At 37.2% G+C, this 20,806-nt stretch overlaps 1 protein-coding gene across 1 annotated transcript; it reads left to right on the forward strand.

The window, feature by feature from the left end:
* The first annotated feature begins 9,637 nt into the window (after positions 1 to 9,637).
* On the forward strand, positions 9,638 to 12,507 carry LOC107042406. Its single transcript, XM_015263439.1, has 5 exons — positions 9,638 to 9,762; positions 10,694 to 11,166; positions 11,267 to 11,505; positions 11,595 to 12,124; positions 12,225 to 12,507. The coding sequence occupies exons 1-4, from the start codon at positions 9,742 to 9,744 to the stop codon at positions 11,672 to 11,674; spliced, it is 813 nt and encodes a 270-aa protein (XP_015118925.1). The 5' UTR covers positions 9,638 to 9,741; the 3' UTR covers positions 11,675 to 12,124; positions 12,225 to 12,507.
* Positions 12,508 to 20,806: the final 8,299 nt, after the last annotated feature.

Consider the following 20,806-nt stretch of genomic DNA (forward strand, 5'->3'; position numbering starts at 1 on the left):
CTCAGAAAATTCTGCTTTTGTGGCTCAAGATGCTGCTCAATCCTTCCACTACAACAATGACCAATGTATAGTCCATCCCGTTGTTTACTACTATCGCGAAGGCAACGAGATCCAGCATCGGAGTTTAGTTGTTTTGTCAGATAGTACTACTCACGATACCGCAGCTGTTTACTTGGTACAGAAAATTCTAATACAACATGTGAAGAATAACTGCAAAGATGTCGAGAGAATCATCTATGTCACCGATGTAGCTGCACAGCATTACAAGAATCGTTACCAAATGACTTATCTTTTGCATCACAAGACTGATTTTGGAATAGATGCAGAGGCCCTTTTCCATGCAACCGCACACGGTAAAGGAGTTTATGACGGTGTGGGTGCTGTTTTCAAAAGAGAAGCGAGACGTAGAAGCTGGCAAATCATCCATGGTGAACCCATCCTGACGCCAAATGCTTTGTTTCGATGGTCAAAAGAGAATTTCAAAGGAATTGATGTGTTTTTTTCACGAAGGACGAACATGAGAATATAAAAACTGAATTGAGGGAAAGATTTGATAGTGCTAAAGCTATTCCAGCCATTCAAAAACACCATTGTTTCATTCCAAAACCGGGAGAGCAATTGTTAATGACACGATATTCGGCTGCGGAAAACCAAGAAGTTTTTCCGAAACGAAAACAAACAAACAAAAACAAAACGGAAAGCACTTAGAAAACAGTAATCGTGATGAATAGATGTATAGTAAATCAGTGCAATTAGGCAAGTAGTAGTTGGAGACGGTAAATAATACCCTCTTATTGTAAAAATGTAAAAAGTTCGTTAGAGTAAAATAAAACTTGTTTTTTCATGTTTCTTTGGATGAGTACTTTGTCTTTCGAAAGAGGTTTATAATGTTGTTGATAGTCCCTCCCATCTAGCAGAAGGGAAAACTGTCGATTGAAAGGTAAAAGAAGCAAAAAAAAGATTGAAAAGAAGAAGAAAAAGAGAAAAGGAGAAAAAATGAGAAAATTGCGAAGAAATCACATTTTTCTGATCTACTGCTTGTCTCTTCCATGATGGTTTTCCTTTCTATCGTTATGAGCAACAAATATTGATTGACACGTTTGTTTCTTTGAATAGCTCTCATAGATAGCGAAAAAACTCAAAAATTTCAGAGAAAATTTTTTTCCCGACGCATCGTTTCTCTTTTCTATCGTGATGAATCTCCTCCCTAACTCATATTCATCAAAGGTATGGATTGAAATATCAATTTCTTAATAAAGACGAGGCAGCTCTCCTAGAAAGCGGAAAAACACGAAAATTTAAGAAACAAAAATTTTCTCCGGTGCACTGGTTGTCTCTCCCATGTTGGCGTATTTTTTTTACATCATATATGGACGTCCTCTATCAGAAAAAAAATATTCCAGTCGAATACCGGACGACCCTGGAGCCGAAAAAAAATAAAATGTTAAAAATTAATCGAAAAATAGGTATAGAAGCTTCTTCACACCTATGGAGTATTTTTTTTTCTAAAAGTATGAACAAAAACAAAAATTTTCTTCTTTTATTTGTTCGAATCGCATGCGCCATTCAAAAGTTATGAATTTTTGAAAAGTTAAAGTTTGGTAGTCATTATCTCAGAAACAAAAAATCATGAAGCAATGAAATTTGGCAGGAATACTGTCTATATATAGTAGTTCAAAATGCGGCAATCAAATCATTTTTTGTAGACGAAAAAAAATCCGGGGTGGCTGAGTTGACATGGAATGGCCCATGTGTGTATGTATGTATCCATTTTTCTTCCAAGTTTTTTGCGTATTGTTCGCCAACTGATTGAAGGATTTGAATTTATTTTAATTTTAAAATGTAGGTATTGTTGAGCCCGATCTATCGACAGGAATTGAAATTTAATTCACTCATTCATTTTTTGAATTTTACTTTTTTTTCCAAAAATCGGTTGTCTCACGAAAATTTCAAAAAAAATTTGTCAAACAATTTAAATGATAGCTTGAAATAACTGTTTGTATATTATACGGACCGAGTTCGAAGATGGAGGTCATAGCTTTAACCGTTTTTTCGACTTATCGAGAAATTTGGGACATTTTGCAATTTTTGAAAATAACAATTCCAAGGATATCTTCAGATATTATGTTTTCAATCAATTCAATCGTAGCTTAAAATGTCGGTTGTAATATCACTCTTTCGGAGTTAAAAGATCATTATGACAGCTATATTTGTTGATTTGATTTTTATGGTTATTTTTCCATTTCAGTGATTTTTTGATGAATTCCTTCGTAAATGACCTGTACGACGGTTCCTTCAGATGATGTTTAAAAATCATTCGATCAAGTATGTCAAATTTTTCTGAATTAGATTTCATTCTAATTTCAAGGTAATATAGATAGTATCGACATTCTGTTTGATTTATACGGGAATTTGAGAATTGGGTTTTTTTGCGATAATCTGTAAATTTTTCCCCCTGGCTATTAGAATGAAAGAAAAATTCATACAATTAATATTCAACAGATGTTATATTTGGAATTAATTAAAATTAAATTCAATCGAAGAACATTTTACAATCTTATTCGATCATAAGACGCGTTTGTTCGTTGCTCACCGGCCATTGAGTTGCTGTCGAGGCAGCTCAATTTATCGGGCTAACGCGTCACGAGTGCCCTTAGAGATGGCTAAAAACACGGACGTTGCATCAAATTCACTGTCTTTTCGCCTCCTAAATTCATTTTTTTAAAATGATATTCAGTTACGCCTCACCGACGATAAGAATCGGATCAAAGGGAGTGTGCTCCTTGGGCCCTACTCGTGCACGTTACCCCCGGAATCAGTTTATAAGTCCTGCCCGGCGTACGCGAGATATCCCAAGTTCTCCCAAATATATAAACAAATATGCCCACCTTCGTAGTTTTTTTATTTGGGCACAACCGGTCGATGGAATGCAAAATTGTCTATTACGCGTTGTAGATTGTGCAACGGACACAGTGAAATATTAAACACGTACTATTATAATGAACAGTTAAACTAAACTTATAAGTGAACTAATATAAAGAGAACATTAATTTCAAAGAGTACTTTATTTTCCAGAAAGACTTTAGAATATACAATTGGTTTACAGAAATTTCATTAATCAATGAACAAGCATTCATTTTGGCTTCAATGTTCACTCTAGAATTCAACTAAATAAAATCTATTAAAGCGAATTTTCTCTCTCCCTCTTATCTAATATTCCATATTAGCTCTATCCGAATTTGTAAAATCAAGAAAATTATAAATGAGCAGTCAACGCGTTACAGTCTTATTAAACTGGTTGATCGAAATTGTATTCTGTTTTCTTTTCATGAATCTTGAATGAACCCTCCCGAAAGACAAACGGTAAGTGCAGATGTGCCTAGCACTTTGAAGGTTAAAGTATCCCAAAAAAAAAAATTAGTTATTGAAGATTGCGAAGAATTGTTGAGATAGTTGTCCAAATTATTTCATCGATTTGTCCAAATTCAACAGTAAATTGGTGTTAGCAGTGGGATATTTAGCCTGCACTATCAGTCAGTCTTTTGTATCGGTAAAGTCAATATTTGATGGTCAAATAATTTTTTTAAAAATTACGTCAATTTCCAATTTTAACTGAAATTCTATTTTATAAAATTTCTTCCGATCGTCAAATTATTTTCAAAATTTGTCCTTTCACTTCGAATTTCAGAAATCTCACACTGAGAAGAAAGTAATCCGGGATTCATCTCAATTGACAGTTTCTGTTGTTCTCAAAATTTTACTCTGTTATGCAAAATACTTGAAGTTGGAACATTCAGAAAATCTTCAACTCAACAAATTATTCATTCTCGTGCATTCGAAATAAAATTCTCATGGTTTTCAAAAAAGAAGACTAGAATACAATTAGAATAGAATAGTATTTTTACAATTTTTATGAGTTCCAATTTGAAATTTAGCTGGATGTTACATGTTCCTATCAATATACTCTAAAACTACTTTATGGCTGGATCCAGCAGATCATTTCAGTTTCGTTATTCACTGGAAACAATTCCCTTCCTTTATTGATTTTTTTCTTAGCGTTCAACCGTCTAATGTGAATTCATTACGTGGCATTAATAATCTAAAGTCATTCGGGAATCAAAAGCTTAACTTTCCTAACTCGTCTATACCCCAGTAAAGTTCAAAAAAACATTTTATTAGGATGTCAGAAAAATAGAACGTCTATCATTTCGTGCAACTTTGCAGTTTTGCTCTTAATTTTCTCCTATTCGCTTTTCTTCTTTCTTTCTGTTCGAAGACAATACCTTCTTTTTTCTTCATTCGTGATTTTCATTCTTTATTGTCCGATGAAAATATTCAAAACGTGATTCTTAACAATTGTATAACAATAATAGATAGCAAATAACAAATAATAAATAAATAGTTTAATATAATAATATGTTTTCTGATATTTGTTAAAATTTCAATTATCGAAATGATAGAATATTCAGATCAACAGTTTATAAACCCATCATTCGATAATATTCCTTATTTTAGTGGACTCGATTTACCATTGCTGAAATTTCTTGAATTCGACGTCTCCATTACAGCATACTTGAATCACTATGACCCACTAAGTTATGCGACAATCAGCGCGGTTTTAGATAGAATCGGATACCCAGCTGCATCCTACTTGAATCAATCATCTATCCATTCCGTTTACGATATCCTTGATGATTTATCCAGGAAATATGGGAAGAAATATAGCCCCCATGATTACGCGCTGTTGATGGATATCATCCTCCTTGTCATAAGAAAAATTTTGCCGATTTTGTCCTCCGAGTACAAGAATGAGTGAGGCACTCTGAATACTATGTTCAGTGTCTCAATTCAAGGGAATATGTGCATGTTCTAAAGATTCTAGAACACGGTGCCCGTGGAAAACTAAGGAAAATCATCCCTGAAAAATATGCTCACTGTTATAATCCCCAAAACATCAGATCTTTTCGCGATGCTCATTTAGAGATGATTAATACTTTCCACTCCATTCAGAAACACAAAGACGAAGAGCAGAATCGAGATTTGCTTCTACTTTTTGAATATGGTGTAAGGATATTTTCCCGGGTTGTTCACCTAGGAAAAATCCAAACTACTTTTTAGCCGTCTCTATCGCTCAATAGTCGGGCGCCAGCCGAACCTTCACGGGAGGTTCGACGAAAACCGGCCTCTGAGGTAAACTCATCCACTCAGAGGACTTTTTGGCTGGACAATGGATTGCCTAGCTAACATCAGCGTGATACGGTAGAGTGGGCGAGGTCCACCAGGAGTATTACCACCACATCCTCACGAGCCTTTGCAAGCCGTGTATTATACCTTGCGGCATAACTCTCCATAATGAATGAAATTCATGACCTCCTGGAGAATCTTTCGACTCTGCCAGTGTTCATTCTCCTCCCGAGTCTTTCGACTCGGTGGAGTTTTTCAGAGCTAAATGCGAATCAGCCGGGACTCCTCAGAGCCTGGGACGCCGAGAGGCTGATCCGACCAAAGTGGAACACTGTTACCCACTTCACGACCACGCACACTCTCGGCCACCAGTTACCGCTTCGGATAGGAGGACGATCTCTACTCCAGACCCACGGTCCCATGTGCTCGGCATTTGTTTCGCCGAGCCGGGTGACGCCGGAAACAACAAAGTCGTCACCTCGTGTACCGAAATAACTCCTTTTTTTACTAGTGGGGGATGCAGGAGCATCCTCTTACGCTTGCCGCTAACGGTTATTCACCGAGGCGACGTGGAGTCCGAAACTCCTTATCCTGGCTTCTTCAGCCATTCCACCATCCAGCACGCCGAGAGATTATTTCAACCTCTCGGTTCAAGCGCTCGCGTTCGACTAACTCGGAATCTTACTTACCACCAATCAACCCGACGGGATCACGGAGGTACCAGTCCTTTCACCTGGCCGTTGGTCCCTAGCCTACTCCGACATAGCCTATAGAATCACCCAGTTGGACGGCCTGTACGTCGGCCCCATTTCCCCTAGCACATGCTGGGTGAATTCTAATACGGCGATACTCTTGTAACGCCCTCCAGAACTCCAGGGGTCGCGGTTTCACCCATAACCACTATGCCTTAGGTCTTTCATTAGTTTGTGGTTTATCTCACCTAGTCCCGGCTTTCTTCAGCCGCTTCTAGGTGTCACTACTTATCTCTCTTCAACAATTTTGAGAGTTCACTTATCTTTTTAAGGGGATTTCAACCCGTAACGAGAAAATCTCGTTATAATGGTTACTATAGTCAAAATAAAAATTTTCAAGCGATTGCTTGCAATTATCTGACGGATTTCAATTCTGAAACCGGTAACGCAAAACCAGGCGAATATCAACTTATGATTCGAAATGAAAAGCTATATAAAATGCCAGTTGAACTACCCACTCAAATTTCTGATAACACTGAAGAATTTTCTTCATTAAGCAGCATCCGTTTTTTATTCGAGCTCAGTAAAAAGGTTTATGAATCAACGAAGTGTGCAAAAATGAACTTTCTTTCGTCTCAAATATTTGAGGGTCTGCAAGAGGAGTCATCTGAAGCGTGTCATGCGATATACTAATTGTAGAACTAAGCCTAAATTCATCAATTTTGTTGCAAACGGTGATTCATTGTGATGATCAAATTAAAATTCAAACTTCAACCGTTTGCGAATCAATTCAAAACTCTGTCACTGCAATTGCAAGGGGGAGCTATCTTGAGTTTTCCCTCTAATAGTACCCATAATGGAATGTATCAAAAGGAAGACAAAACTACTGATCAATTACCCTACTCAAAGTCACTACAGATCTTGCCACAGTTCACCAAGTTAATCGAGAGAATTCCGTTTGAATTTTTCGACGCTTGATGCAAAACCTCATGGAATCTCCTTACATTCAATGATGAAGCAATCACTCGTCCAGAATGCGAAACGTTGAGCCATCAATTGAATCTTCGCAAAACTCTTCTCGGTGATTATGAAATGATGCTTCCAACTATTTCTCGAAATTCAGTTATTGGCCCAGAAATCTTCATGATTAAAAGATTCCAGTGGTATCAAGAAAATGCTACACTCAAAATTTCCTCAGATTGTGAACATCTTACATCAGCAAAATTATCTCCTCTTCCAAGTATCAATCATCACTCGATGAGTTTCCTCTACGTGGCATATCCCATAACCGTGTAGAATCCCTGAATTATGCACAGAACTCAATTGATAAAGCATCTAAAAATCCTATAATCACAGTGGCAAGGGGGGAAGACGTAATGATTCTCTTCCCCAGCAACATCACTCCAATTAGCAAAGCTTTGCCCTTTATATCTATCACGAATTACCCGAGAGGAAAGGAAAAACAATGTCACGATCAGGTTCAGATAATTCATTTAGCTTTATGCTGATCAGCGTCCTCGTTATTCTTATGCAGCCATTCACGCAACCCTTTTTCAAATATTATCACACATCTTTATCTTCTTTGATCTCTCAACTTTTAGGCTATTACTCTGGAAAAGTTGGACTACCAACCTCTTGATTGGAAGAAAATAAAGGTAATGCTTGAGTAACAATACCAAAAAGAAATCACAAAGTCATCTCTAATTCCACATTATCTCTATTCACTTCAACTCCTAACCTTTCTCATGCTTCATAATTGGCCAAAAGAAATCAAGTTCATTTCTAATTATATCAGTATATGAGTTTAACTCATTGCTATAAGACCAAAAAGAAATTCTATCCAAAGTTGGTTCCCTGTGGAAGCGAAATAAGTTACCAGTGATTCCCAGTAATGCGGTCAACTTGAACTGAAAAGACAATAAACATTTGTTTTTGTTATACCGCTGATTCATAAGTGTTAAAGAACCAAGTTGAATTATGTAACACAAGATAATCACATTCAGAGAGCGAGAACCTTCTCATCACAATTGGAATAAACCAATACTGCAATCATCATACATATCGAACAATTCGGCTGTAACTCAGTAATGAAGCGGAAACTCGAAGATGACATCGACTCCTGAGGACATTTGACGCCAGTCAACCCGCGATTCAGCTGCATCCATAATCGTCTGACCATCTTGGAAATCACCACTACTAACTTTAAAACATCTGTGAAATCTGATACAGTAGAGAACTGAGTATCTCCTCCAAGTGATTCAACATCGGCAAGAGATAACACACCACTATAACCATGTGAAATGAAGAAGAACTGCCAGAGGTGAATCCAAATCTATCAACCGGAGAATCCCCAATCTCATGGTCCAACTTGCTTATTGGAATTAAGACCGGAACCGCCAAAGAAGAATCACCTACAAACCAATCCGTACCAGGGGGAACGTCATTGGAAGATCCTGGACCCAGCTGCCGCCCATAACAGGACTGATCGACTCTCACCTAGACCATCAGCATCGAGCAACAGACTACAAGATTTGTACCTTAGCATTATCGTTACTTTCTCCAAGTTCTATCTTTTTTTTCTATCATCATGAATATATTCCAATTTTTATTAATTCAATTACATTTTATGGGAAATATAATTCACGTTAGCTTAGAGCTAATTTAGGGAAAATCTAGGAAAAGGAGAGAGAGAATTATTCGCCATCTTCGATTTAAATGAGTAGAGTGTAAATTCCGAACACGAAAATGTTCCATTATGAAAATTTCAATGCATTATATTGAATACAAACTCCCTGCACTTGCCCTTTCTATGACAATTCCTCCTTCGCCAATTCCTCCCTCTCTGTTCTCCTACCATTGATACATCACTTACAACGAAAAGCGAAAGCCAGGAGATTTTCACCACGTGACATTCGATATTCATAATCATTCTCATAGAAACCATCATCTACTATAAAAGTCACCAGCAAATACGTGCAATGTCTTCTGCAATAAAGCAGAGATTGAATAATTTAAATGAAATAAATCTTGGAATCGTATTATTTTGCTCAAATACGATGTATTATACTATAGCCTGTCAGAAGTTCTGAACAGGGGGGAAGCCCTACATTCAACTCAAAATTCTTGAGTAACTGGAGAAATACACTTTCGGTATGGGAGCTATCTCTAGCAAAACTGGTAGACATCAACAAGCATTGCTCAATGAGTTGACTTTTCTCTCAAACTTCATTTTGGTCATTCTAACATATACCAAACCCTAATCCATGCCCACCAATGAAGTCTGATATTCCGTTCCCACATTTCAGCTTTACTCTTTCCTCCAAAATTTTCTGATCCTCCAGCAAGTTTCAGCAATGAAAAATATAACCCATGAGAAGCTCTCATGAATTTCATATGTATTTGATCCCATTTTCATTTTGGAAATTTCGATTCTGTATTGGTTATAATTATTTGTAAGTGTGGCATCCTTAAAATTCTCAACGACTCGAACTACAAATCGCACTGCACTGATAGAAGGGATTTGTTAATGTTACTTTATGAATTCAGTTGAACCTATTTTCACTGATTCAGTTCATGCAACTGGCAATTCATTCCATTTAACCAGCAATCTTCTTTCATCCAACTACAAGGCAATTCTCGTCGCAGTTGTATCAAATCAACTTTTCTCTTCCGCCAACCGCGTATTCGGTAATAGTTACCGACTCGAGGGTAATGCAATGCGCCATCTAGTTGAAGGTTAGATCACCGGTCCATATTGATATGTCACAGTGACGCCGATTGACTTCGGATAAATTATTTATTATTGAAATTATTCACGTTAATTATTAAAAAATGAAAAATTTATTTGAAGAGTGGAATTTGATTGATGTTTTCGAGAAATTGGACGGTAAGTACATTGATATATTACGAATGAGTAATGACGAATGAATCGATCCACTGTTTGATTAAATTTCTGTCACGTGCATGTTGGAAAATAACCTATTCATTAAAATATATCCCAAACTCTAACCATCAATAATGATGTCTCAATTGTTTCTACAAGTTCCTGAACTATTCTTATGCCTTATTGCAAAAAAAATTCAAAGAACACGTAGGTTTATAAGAGTAAAATATATCAGTACACATTTCACGATTAAAAAAGATTCTATCAAATTCGACATTGAGGTGATAAAACGTGACGAACTAGAACATCATTGTTTATCCATGTAGTTATTATTTGATTTAAAACTATGTGATAAAAGTTATCTTTACAATTTCTCATCAAATCCTTCACTCTCTGGATAATCAATTAATTAATCATATTTCAAATAATTATAAAAGCATCAATAAAACAAAAAAAAATTACAACAATAATTAAACAATTAATATGAGCTGAATAGACTCGTGAAGTTTTATCACGTCAAAAATAACGAATTGGTCTAACGAGGTAAGTCCAGGAAATTTGTCCAGATTATTTTGTAGATTTGTTGAAGATCAGTTAATTGAAGTGAGATGAAACAATAGAGTAAACTCGCAATAATTTTTTAAATTTTCAAGTTTTTAAAACATCTTTCAGGGATTTCAAATGTGATTTATCAGCCCTAATCTCGCTAAATTAGTTCACACTACCATTATCCTTAACAAAAATCAATTGATAATTTTTTTTTCAACTCCTTGTGTTGTCTAATGATGAGAATGGAATGTGTCGGTCTTTATTTTAATAGGGAGAGGTTGGAGAGAGAGAGAGAAATGGGAGGCAGAGAGAGGGGCAGAGGGCAAATGGAGCTATAGTTGGTGGTATTTACTGAGGTTAGTAATTTCTATAAATTGTCTTTCAGATTGAAACAAGAAAGATTGTCAAAACGTCCAATCAACCTCTCTCTTCTGGTGCTCAAGGTCAAGTTTTACCAGACGAATTAGTAGTAATTGCCAGCTCTACATTAAATGGAAATGAGGATGATATTGACGTAGAAAATTGTGAGGTATTGGAGAATGTTCTGGAGAGTCATGCCTTGGTAAATCAGGATCTTGAAGTTGACGTTGAGAAGGAGATAGAACAACAACTAACGGAAAGTTGTAGCAGATCAGAGAAAATCGCAGATTATTCTGGAGATTCTCTCCCAGGGTATTCGTCCAAGCGTAAAAAGACCACTTCAACAAAAGTTGATCATGACGATTTTGAGAAAATAGTGAGAAATCATCCTTACGGTGATGCTGTGTATAGGATTTATAAATACAAGCAGGAGTTATCAACTACTTGCCAGGCAGTCTTATGTAAAGTAATCACCCTGCATTATATCAAGGACAATTTGTGAGTATTATTGTTAGACAAATTTTCATTCTTCTTCCCACATTTTTTGAAGTCATCAGCTCCTGCTTTATATTGATGATATTTCTTTCGGATTTTACAGAAAAACTCCAGAGTTTGAGGCATTCACAAACAAAATTGTGGCACTGTTTCCCAAAGAGATTGTGCAAACCTACTATGTACCACCAACACGCAAAGCAGTAAGTAGAACCTCAAAATCCGTTGCTTCCAAAGAAAAATTGGTGGATAAATATCACAATCGGTTAGCAATCATTCGGCTAGCGAACAACCTTGAGAAACAATTCTTGCAACGAGGTGCTGAAGCTACTGACATTCCTCCAGGTACTTTCCTTCTTTCAGATCACAAATTGGTAATTCCATGGCTTTCCTTCCTAGTTTTGCTGATTTTCATCTATTTTCATCTAATGTAGATTGCGATGGAGACGCCCGCCAGATGAGCAAAGCTCTACTGGTGCACTGTAGAGATAAAACATTGGTGACACAGCACTGAGGAGCGACCTATTCTCTTCGTCAAGAAGATATTGGGAATAAAAAATACAAAACCATTGACGATGTACTCACCCAATGGCCTATTCTAACTGAGTCTACCAGTTATGACCTGATTGAGAGCGACTTTGACTGCAAATTTCGTCGCGAGAATGATCCCAATTTATCCAATGCATTACTCTTAAAATGGGAGAACAGCTTTAAAGGAATTCTGGAGTTGAATGGTGATAAATTGACAGAGGTTGGTGACCAACTTGATGTGAACTCACTAGAGGCCAATGGCACCAACGAATTATCTGGTGATACACGCTTAATGATACAGTTGAAACTGTTGTGTTCATTATTGGCTCCTAAATCCAACAAAATCAAAATAAAATCTCAAGGAAGAGGAAAAAAGGCATTCTGGAAACCATCGTGTGAGGAGGCACGAGACAGTATTTGTCTGCATGTAAAGGTATGAGTTTTGAGTTATAAAATACGAGCTAGCATTTTCCTATACATAAATGGATGGGTGAATATTCCACATTTTTTAATTACGAAATTTGTCATTCTAGTTACCAGGAGACCTGGACCAAGTGAGGACAAATATCAGGAAGAAGAAGGCAGACGTAGGTTTCACCCTCCAACCTAACTTGATTGTCATTGGTAAAGACGTGAAATCGATTGACACTATCAGTGTTGAATTGGACCGAACGAATTACCATCCATCCACTCTGCTCAAGGGTTTGGACATCCTATTTAAACTGTTTTTAACATTCAATTTGTCCTACCCGCCAGAATCAGAACATCTGGTATTTTATTCAGTGGGGAATTTTTGGTATCTTCTCGGAGTACGATGTGCAGATGCCTTATATTTATAATATTATTAACAAATTAAAGAATCACCAGAATAAGAAAAGTAAAGCATATTTCGTTCAAACCTCAAAACCACGTAAACGCGGCGTAAAATGAACTGTTACATCTGTCAAAAATCCTCGATAATTACCACAAGAACGCTTTTAGAACATATAAAAATTTATCATCCCTTAGAATATAAATATTACTGTATTCACAACGACTGTATCCAGAAATTCTCATCTAGGTCAGCCATCTCTAAACACATGATAAAATGCAATTTATGTAATCGAGAATTTCATGATAGATCAACAATGAGAGTCACAATACTCTCTCCGCTTTCCGGAGAAAGATGGAAAGAAATTTCTAAACATTTTCGTGGTAGAGAGGTATATCCTCTCACCCTTTATACTGATGATTATGAATCAGGGGACCCTCTATCCTCATCAGCAGGATTGCATAAAATATGTGCGACTTATTTTACGCTAACTGGCTTACCCCCAAAATAGTCAGGAACTATGGATAACATTTTTTTAATACAATTAGTCTACACTTCTGATTACAAATCTTTTAGAAACGAGAAGTGTTTCTATAAGTCGATTGACGAGCTGAGGAAATTGTACGAAGAAGGAATTTCGATAGTTGTCAGTGGGGAGGTGAAAAGAATTTATTTCGTAGTGATGGAAATATTAGGTGACAATCTCGGTATCAATGCGATGTTTGGTTTTATGGAAAGTTTCAGTGCTCATTTTTTTTGTAGATTTTGTCGTGCTTGCAAAGCGCAGACGCAGGCTTTGTGTGAGGAGAGTGGAGAACTCCTTCGCACTGCGGAGAATTATTTAAAAGATTCTAACTCTCGTTCGTATGGGGTGAAAGAGCCATGTGTATTCAACAAAATACCACTTTTTCATTGTATTTCAAATGGGGCTGTTGACGAAATGCACGATGTCCGACTTGGCGCTGCTCGATATGCTATGGCGAAAATTATTGAGCACTGTATTAAAAATGGCTATTTCACATCCGAACGTCTCAATAATAGATTAAAATTTTTTGATTATGATAAGAGCGACAGAGGGAATAAAATATCTTATATTAATCTAAAGCAAGTCAAGAAAGGGTATTTACTCATTACATCGGCTGAAATGTCTGCACTCATTTCATATTTTGGGATTATTATGGGCGACCTTGTACCCGAGGATGACCCTGGATGGGAACTGTATCTTTTGCTCTTCGAGATCGAGGATCTCATGATGAGCCCTGTCTTGTCAGAAGATGATCTTGTTCATTTAGGTCTCCTCATTAAAACCTTCAAAAAACTCTATTTAGAATTCACTAGTGAGAGTTTGAAGCCAAAGTTTCATCTATGGACTCATTATTCTTCGACAGCGAAACGTATGGGTCCTCTGAAGGCCATGGCATGTGCAAAATTTGAAAGAGTTCATTAAAAATAAAAAAAATATCCTAAATCAATAACTTGTAGAATTAATGTGATTCACTCTGTCGCAATCAAATATCAATTAGCATTGAGCGATCGTTTTATGACCAACCGTGGTTTGAGAGATATTATTGAGCTTGGGCCAGTAATCGAAACGTCTAGTATAAATAGAAATATGATGCAAAAGATTGAAGGTAAAGCAACGGAGATCTCATGGTTAAAACTCAATGGAATTACCTTTAAACGTGATTGTGCAATTGTACTACGTGTCAATGATGACGATTACCCAATTTTTGGTGTCATTTCTTTTATTCTCACCAACCAAAAAGGGGCGATATTTATCGGATACCGTGAATGTACAACTATTGGATTCAATATTCATATGAAGGATTATCAGAATGATCGTCCCACTAGTGATAACCTACTACAGATCCCCAATTTTGATAAAAATAAGTTCACCAGACCGGTGAAAATTCACGTTACTTCTGAGGGAAACTCGATCGTTCCTCGTCGCGATTGGAAGTAAAAAGAAATTCTTCAACATGAGAAGATATTAGGCAGGATAGTAACTACCTAAAATAAACCAAAACAACCTAGCTTCTCTCAATTTTCAATTCTTGTTACGAATTTCGATTTAAAATGAAAATAATGTTCTTTCCATCATTAGATAGAATCATTGAGTAGTCTCTTTTAAAATTTATCTTGAACAAATTGTAAACAGTGGACAACGAATAGACCCACGACCAGCAAATACTATTGCCCGCCCTTCACGGGGGGGACTGTTATGTTTGGAATTAATTAAAATTAATTTCAATCGAAGAATATTTTTCAATCTTATTCGATCATAAGTTGCGTCTGTTCGTTGCTCACCGGACATTGAGTTGCTGCCGAAGCAGCTCAATTTACCGGGCTAACGCGTCACGAGTTCCCTTGGAGATGGCCAAAAACGCGGACGTTGCATCAAATTCACTGTCTTTTCGCCTCCTAAATTCATTCTTCTAAAATGATATTCAGTTATGCCCCACCGACGATAAGGATCGGATCAATGGGAGCGTGCTCCTTGGGCCCTACTCGTGCACTTTACCACCGGAATCAGTTTATAAATCCTGCCCGGCATATGCGAGATACCCCAAGTTCTCCCAAATATATAAACAAATACGCCCACCTTCATAGTTTTTTTATTTGTCTATTACGCGTTGTGGATTATGCAACGGACACAGTGAAATAATAAACACATACTATTACAATGAACAGTTAAACTAAAATTATAAGTGAACTAATATAAAGAGAACATTAATTTCAACGAGTACTTTATTGTCCAGAAAGACTTTGGAATATACCATTAGTTTTTAGAAATTTCATCAATCAATTTTGGATTCAATGTTCACTCTAGAATTCAACTAAACAAAATCTATCAAAGTGAATTTTCTCTCTTCCTCTTTTCTAATATTCCATATTAGCTCTATCCAAATTTGTAAAATCAAGAAAATTATAAATGAGCAGTCAACGCGTTAAAGTCTTATTAAACTGGTTTATCGGAATTGTATTCTGTTTTCTTTCCATGAATCTTAAACGAACCCTCCCGAAAGACAAACGGTAAGTGCCGATGTGCCTAGCACTTTAAAGGTTAAAGTATCCATAAACAAAAGAAAAAATTATTTATTGAAGACTGAGAAGAATTGTTGAGATAGTTGTCCAAATTATTTCATCAATTTGTCCAAATTTAGCACAGAACTATTTTGACCGTACTTTAAATGAAAAAATAGGTGGTATGAACATGGATTTTATAATTTAAAAAATTTAGCATGTCAATGGAGCATACACGAAAACCTGTTATGAGCAACTGAAATATCATTAGTCGAAAAAATGAGATTTCAGTTATCTGGGGATCATAACTCATGTTCTCTCCAAAAAACCCGGACATAAATTACAAAAGAGAACAGGTGTAGATTCGAAATAATAGTATTGTTATGATCATTATTATTCCATTTTTATCTTCTTCGTAATCTTGCTGTTAGTAACTTTGAATGTCTATAGTAAATCGGGAAAGTATATAACGTGATATGTTGTCACTCATCAGGTTTTCTATAGTATTGAGGGATTCTGAAATGAAAAACGATATAAAAAATTTTGAATGCGAGTAGAAAAAGTTATCCTTAGTATATAATTTTATGATTCTTCTCATCTTTTTATTACGATGATTTTCTTCATTCCATCTATCGAATCCAATTTTTTTTAATTATTCTCGTTCATCGTGATCTGGATGATATTTCATCATTGGCGTTTGTTGAATTCAGGAAGATGAGTTACGTCACGTGAATGAAGGTGATTTATATTATTCATTAAGAGAGCTATTACCAATCCGTAATTCTTATTTCAATAATCCTGATCCAGTTTGGATTGACGGTTGAATATATATTTCCTCATGGAATTTCCGTTCTTCCCAATAAACATGTGATTCAAATCCAGCGAGTCAACTACGTAGAAATTTTGTTGACATTGAGAATAGGGAACTTGCATGATTTTTAAAAAAATTTTAAAAATAAAGTATACGGTTCCGATAATCTGTTTTTCACGGAAAAACTTCTAAAAAAGGGTTCATGAATTAATTATGAATTTTTGAAAAAGTGGATCTTTCAAATGCTCTGAAATCACTCGTGACGTCATAAGGGCGGTTCTGTACTTTTTCATGTGGCGTCATCCGTCGAAACATCACCGCCACTGTCGATCTTGCAGTCGCTATCTCAAAACCTAACCAAGCAGATCAAAACACTGGGAAGTGAATGAGCTCCAAAGACGCTAGGACAAATTGTCAAACAGCTAAATTGTCAAATGAGAATGCGAAGCGGGCGCCATCTGGTAGGGACGCCACGATCTATTGCTCTTCGGGGTAAAGAAGGATTTTCAAGTTGGAATTGTCTAGATAAATTAAAGATAATCTTTAGTTGAAAATAACTAGGGAGAAATCTCGAGAACATTGAATTATACGATTTCTTAGGGGTAAAATGGATCGTTGCTGTACTCCTATGATTTCATGGGGGCAAAATGGATTTATCGTATACTACGATGAGTTCATGGGGGTAAAATGGGTATTTTCTGACCTCATACGATTTCATGGGGGCAAAATGGATATTCTGTGAACTTTTACGAATTGAGGAGGGCAAAACGGGTTTTTCGTGAACTAATACTATTTTATTGGCGCAAAATGGGATTTCTGTGGCCCTTAGACGATTTCGTAGGGGCAAAATGGGTATGCTGTGGCCTTATACGATTTCGTAGGGGCTAAATGGACATTTGCTAACCTCCTTCGATTTCCTAGGAGTAAAATGGGTCTTACCTGTACTCCTACGATTTGATCGGGGCAAAATGGGTTTTTTCTGTACTCCTACCTTTTCATGGGGGTAAAATGGGTATTTTCTGACCTCCTAGGATTTCATGGGGGCAAAAGGGGTTTTTCGTTAACTAATACGATTTCATTGGGGCAAAACGGATATTTGCTGACCTCATTCGATTTCTTAGGGGTAAAATGGGTCTTTCCTGTACTCCTACAAATTCATGGGGGCAAAATGGATTTGTCGTGTACTAGAATGAGTTCATGGGGGTAAAATGGGTATTTACTGACCTCATACGATTTCGTTGGGGCAAAATGGGCCTCCCCTCTACTCCTATGATTTCAGGGGGGCAAAAAGGGTATTCTGTGAACTTTTACCATTTTATGGGGGCGAAATGGGTTTTTCGGGAACTTTTACGATTTCATTGAGGCAAAATGTTTTTTTTTGAGCTCATACGATTTCATTGGGGCAAAATGGGTATGTACTGATCTCATCAGATTTTTTAGGGGCAAAATGGGTCTTTCCTGTACTCCTACGATTTCATGGGGGCAAAATGGATTTGTCGTGTACTACGATGCGTTCATGGGGGTAAAATGGGTATTTTCTGACCTCATACGATTTCATGGGGGCAAAATGGGTATTCTGTGAACTTTTAGGAATTGATGGGGGCAAAACGGGTTTTTCGTGAACTAATACTATTTCATTGGCGCAAAATGGGATTTTTGTGGCCCTTAGACGATTTCGTAGGGGANAGGACAAATTGTCAAACAGCTAAATTGTCAAATGAGAATGCGAAGCGGGCGCCATCTGGTAGGGACGCCACGATCTATTGCTCTTCGGGGTAAAGAAGGATTTTCAAGTTGGAATTGTCTAGATAAATTAAAGATAATCTTTAGTTGAAAATAACTAGGGAGAAATCTCGAGAACATTGAATTATACGATTTCTTAGGGGTAAAATGGATCGTTGCTGTACTCCTATGATTTCATGGGGGCAAAATGGATTTATCGTANGTACTGATCTCATCAGATTTTTTAGGGGCAAAATGGGCCTTTCCTGTACTCCTACGATTTCATGGGGGCAAAATGGATTTGTCGTGTACTACGATGCGTTCATGGGGGTAAAATGGGTATTTTCTGACCTCATACGATTTCATGGGGGCAAAATGGGTATTCTGTGAACTTTTAGGAATTGATGGGGGCAAAACGGGTTTTTCGTGAACTAATACTATTTCATTGGCGCAAAATGGGATTTTTGTGGCCCTTAGACGATTTCGTAGGGGAAAAATGGGTATTCTGTGGCCTTATACGATTTCGTAGGGGCTAAATGGGCTTTTCGTGAACTCATACGATTTCGTCGAGGCAAATGGGTATTTGCTAACCTCCTTCGATTTCTTAGGAGTAAAAGNTTCACGGAAAAACTTCTAAAAAAGGGTTCATGAATTAATTATGAATTTTTGAAAAAGTGGATCTTTCAAATGCTCTGAAATCACTCGTGACGTCATAAGGGCGGTTCTGTACTTTTTCATGTGGCGTCATCCGTCGAAACATCACCGCCACTGTCGATCTTGCAGTCGCTATCTCAAAACCTAACCAAGCAGATCAAAACACTGGGAAGTGAATGAGCTCCAAAGACGCTAGGACAAATTGTCAAACAGCTAAATTGTCAAATGAGAATGCGAAGCGGGCGCCATCTGGTAGGGACGCCACGATCTATTGCTCTTCGGGGTAAAGAAGGATTTTCAAGTTGGAATTGTCTAGATAAATTAAAGATAATCTTTAGTTGAAAATAACTAGGGAGAAATCTCGAGAACATTGAATTATACGATTTCTTAGGGGTAAAATGGATCGTTGCTGTACTCCTATGATTTCATGGGGGCAAAATGGATTTATCGTATACTACGATGAGTTCATGGGGGTAAAATGGGTATTTTCTGACCTCATACGATTTCATGGGGGCAAAATGGATATTCTGTGAACTTTTACGAATTGAGGAGGGCAAAACGGGTTNTATGATATGCAGCATATGTGTGTGTGCCCGCCCCACCATTCTACGAGACAAAAGAGCGCAACGATATTGCTCTCTCTCTCTCTCTCTGTTCGCTGGAATANGGCAAAACGGGTTTTTCGTGAACTAATACTATTTTATTGGCGCAAAATGGGATTTCTGTGGCCCTTAGACGATTTCGTAGGGGCAAAATGGGTATGCTGTGGCCTTATACGATTTCGTAGGGGCTAAATGGACATTTGCTAACCTCCTTCGATTTCCTAGGAGTAAAATGGGTCTTACCTGTACTCCTACGATTTGATCGGGGCAAAATGGGTTTTTTCTGTACTCCTACCTTTTCATGGGGGTAAAATGGGTATTTTCTGACCTCCTAGGATTTCATGGGGGCAAAAGGGGTTTTTCGTTAACTAATACGATTTNGAAGAGGGGAGAATGAATGGAGAACGTAATTCCCCCTCCACACGCAATGGGAGGACGATCAACCGATCGTCTTTCCATTGGTTACAGCATCGAGTGGTGCGGGGAACGCGCGTCTCGGTTGAAAATTCATCTCTNTTGCTGACCTCATTCGATTTCTTAGGGGTAAAATGGGTCTTTCCTGTACTCCTACAAATTCATGGGGGCAAAATGGATTTGTCGTGTACTAGAATGAGTTCATGGGGGTAAAATGGGTATTTACTGACCTCATACGATTTCGTTGGGGCAAAATGGGCCTCCCCTCTACTCCTATGATTTCAGGGGGGCAAAAAGGGTATTCTGTGAACTTTTACCATTTTATGGGGGCGAAATGGGTTTTTCGGGAACTTTTACGATTTCATTGAGGCAAAATGTTTTTTTTTGAGCTCATACGATTTCATTGGNCCCCCCGAATTATAGCTAAGGAATGAAACTTGTGCCACTTATTGAGTATTAAAAGCTCAATTCAATGACATGAGTTTTATCCCTTAGCACCTTTTGGGGACGGAGGGGTGAATTTTCGAAAGTGCGAAGGGATTGAAAAAAATTTTTTTTTTTCAATTCAAAAATTAATTCCTCCGACCCTAACTGCGACTAAGGGATGAAATTTATGCCAACGTATTGAGCATTTAATACTCAATGAGTGACACAAATTTCATCCCTTAGCGCCTAATAGGGAGGGAGGAGTGAATTTTTGAAAGCGCGAAGAAATTGCAAAAAAAAATTTTTTTTCAATTCAAAAATTCATTCCTCCGACCCTAATTGCGACTAAGGGATGAAATTTGTGCCAACGTGTTGAGCATTTAATACACAATGAGTGACACAAATTTCATCCCTTAGCGCCTGTTAGGGAGGGAGGAGTAAATTTTTAAAGAGCGAAGAGCTTGAAAAAAAAATTTTTTTTCACATGAATTCTCCAAATTGCTGAGATTGAGAAAAAAAAATTTTTTTTCAATTCAAAAATTCATTCCTCCGACCCTAACTGCGACTAAGGGATGAAATTTGTGCCAACGTGTTGAGCATTTAATACTCAATACGTGACCGAAATTTCATCCCTTAGAACCTGTTCGGGAG

Source organism: Diachasma alloeum, unplaced genomic scaffold (genome assembly GCF_001412515.2).
Source record: "Diachasma alloeum isolate Michigan unplaced genomic scaffold, Dall2.0 Dall_scaffold_00448, whole genome shotgun sequence".
NCBI classification, from domain to species: domain Eukaryota; kingdom Metazoa; phylum Arthropoda; class Insecta; order Hymenoptera; family Braconidae; genus Diachasma; species Diachasma alloeum.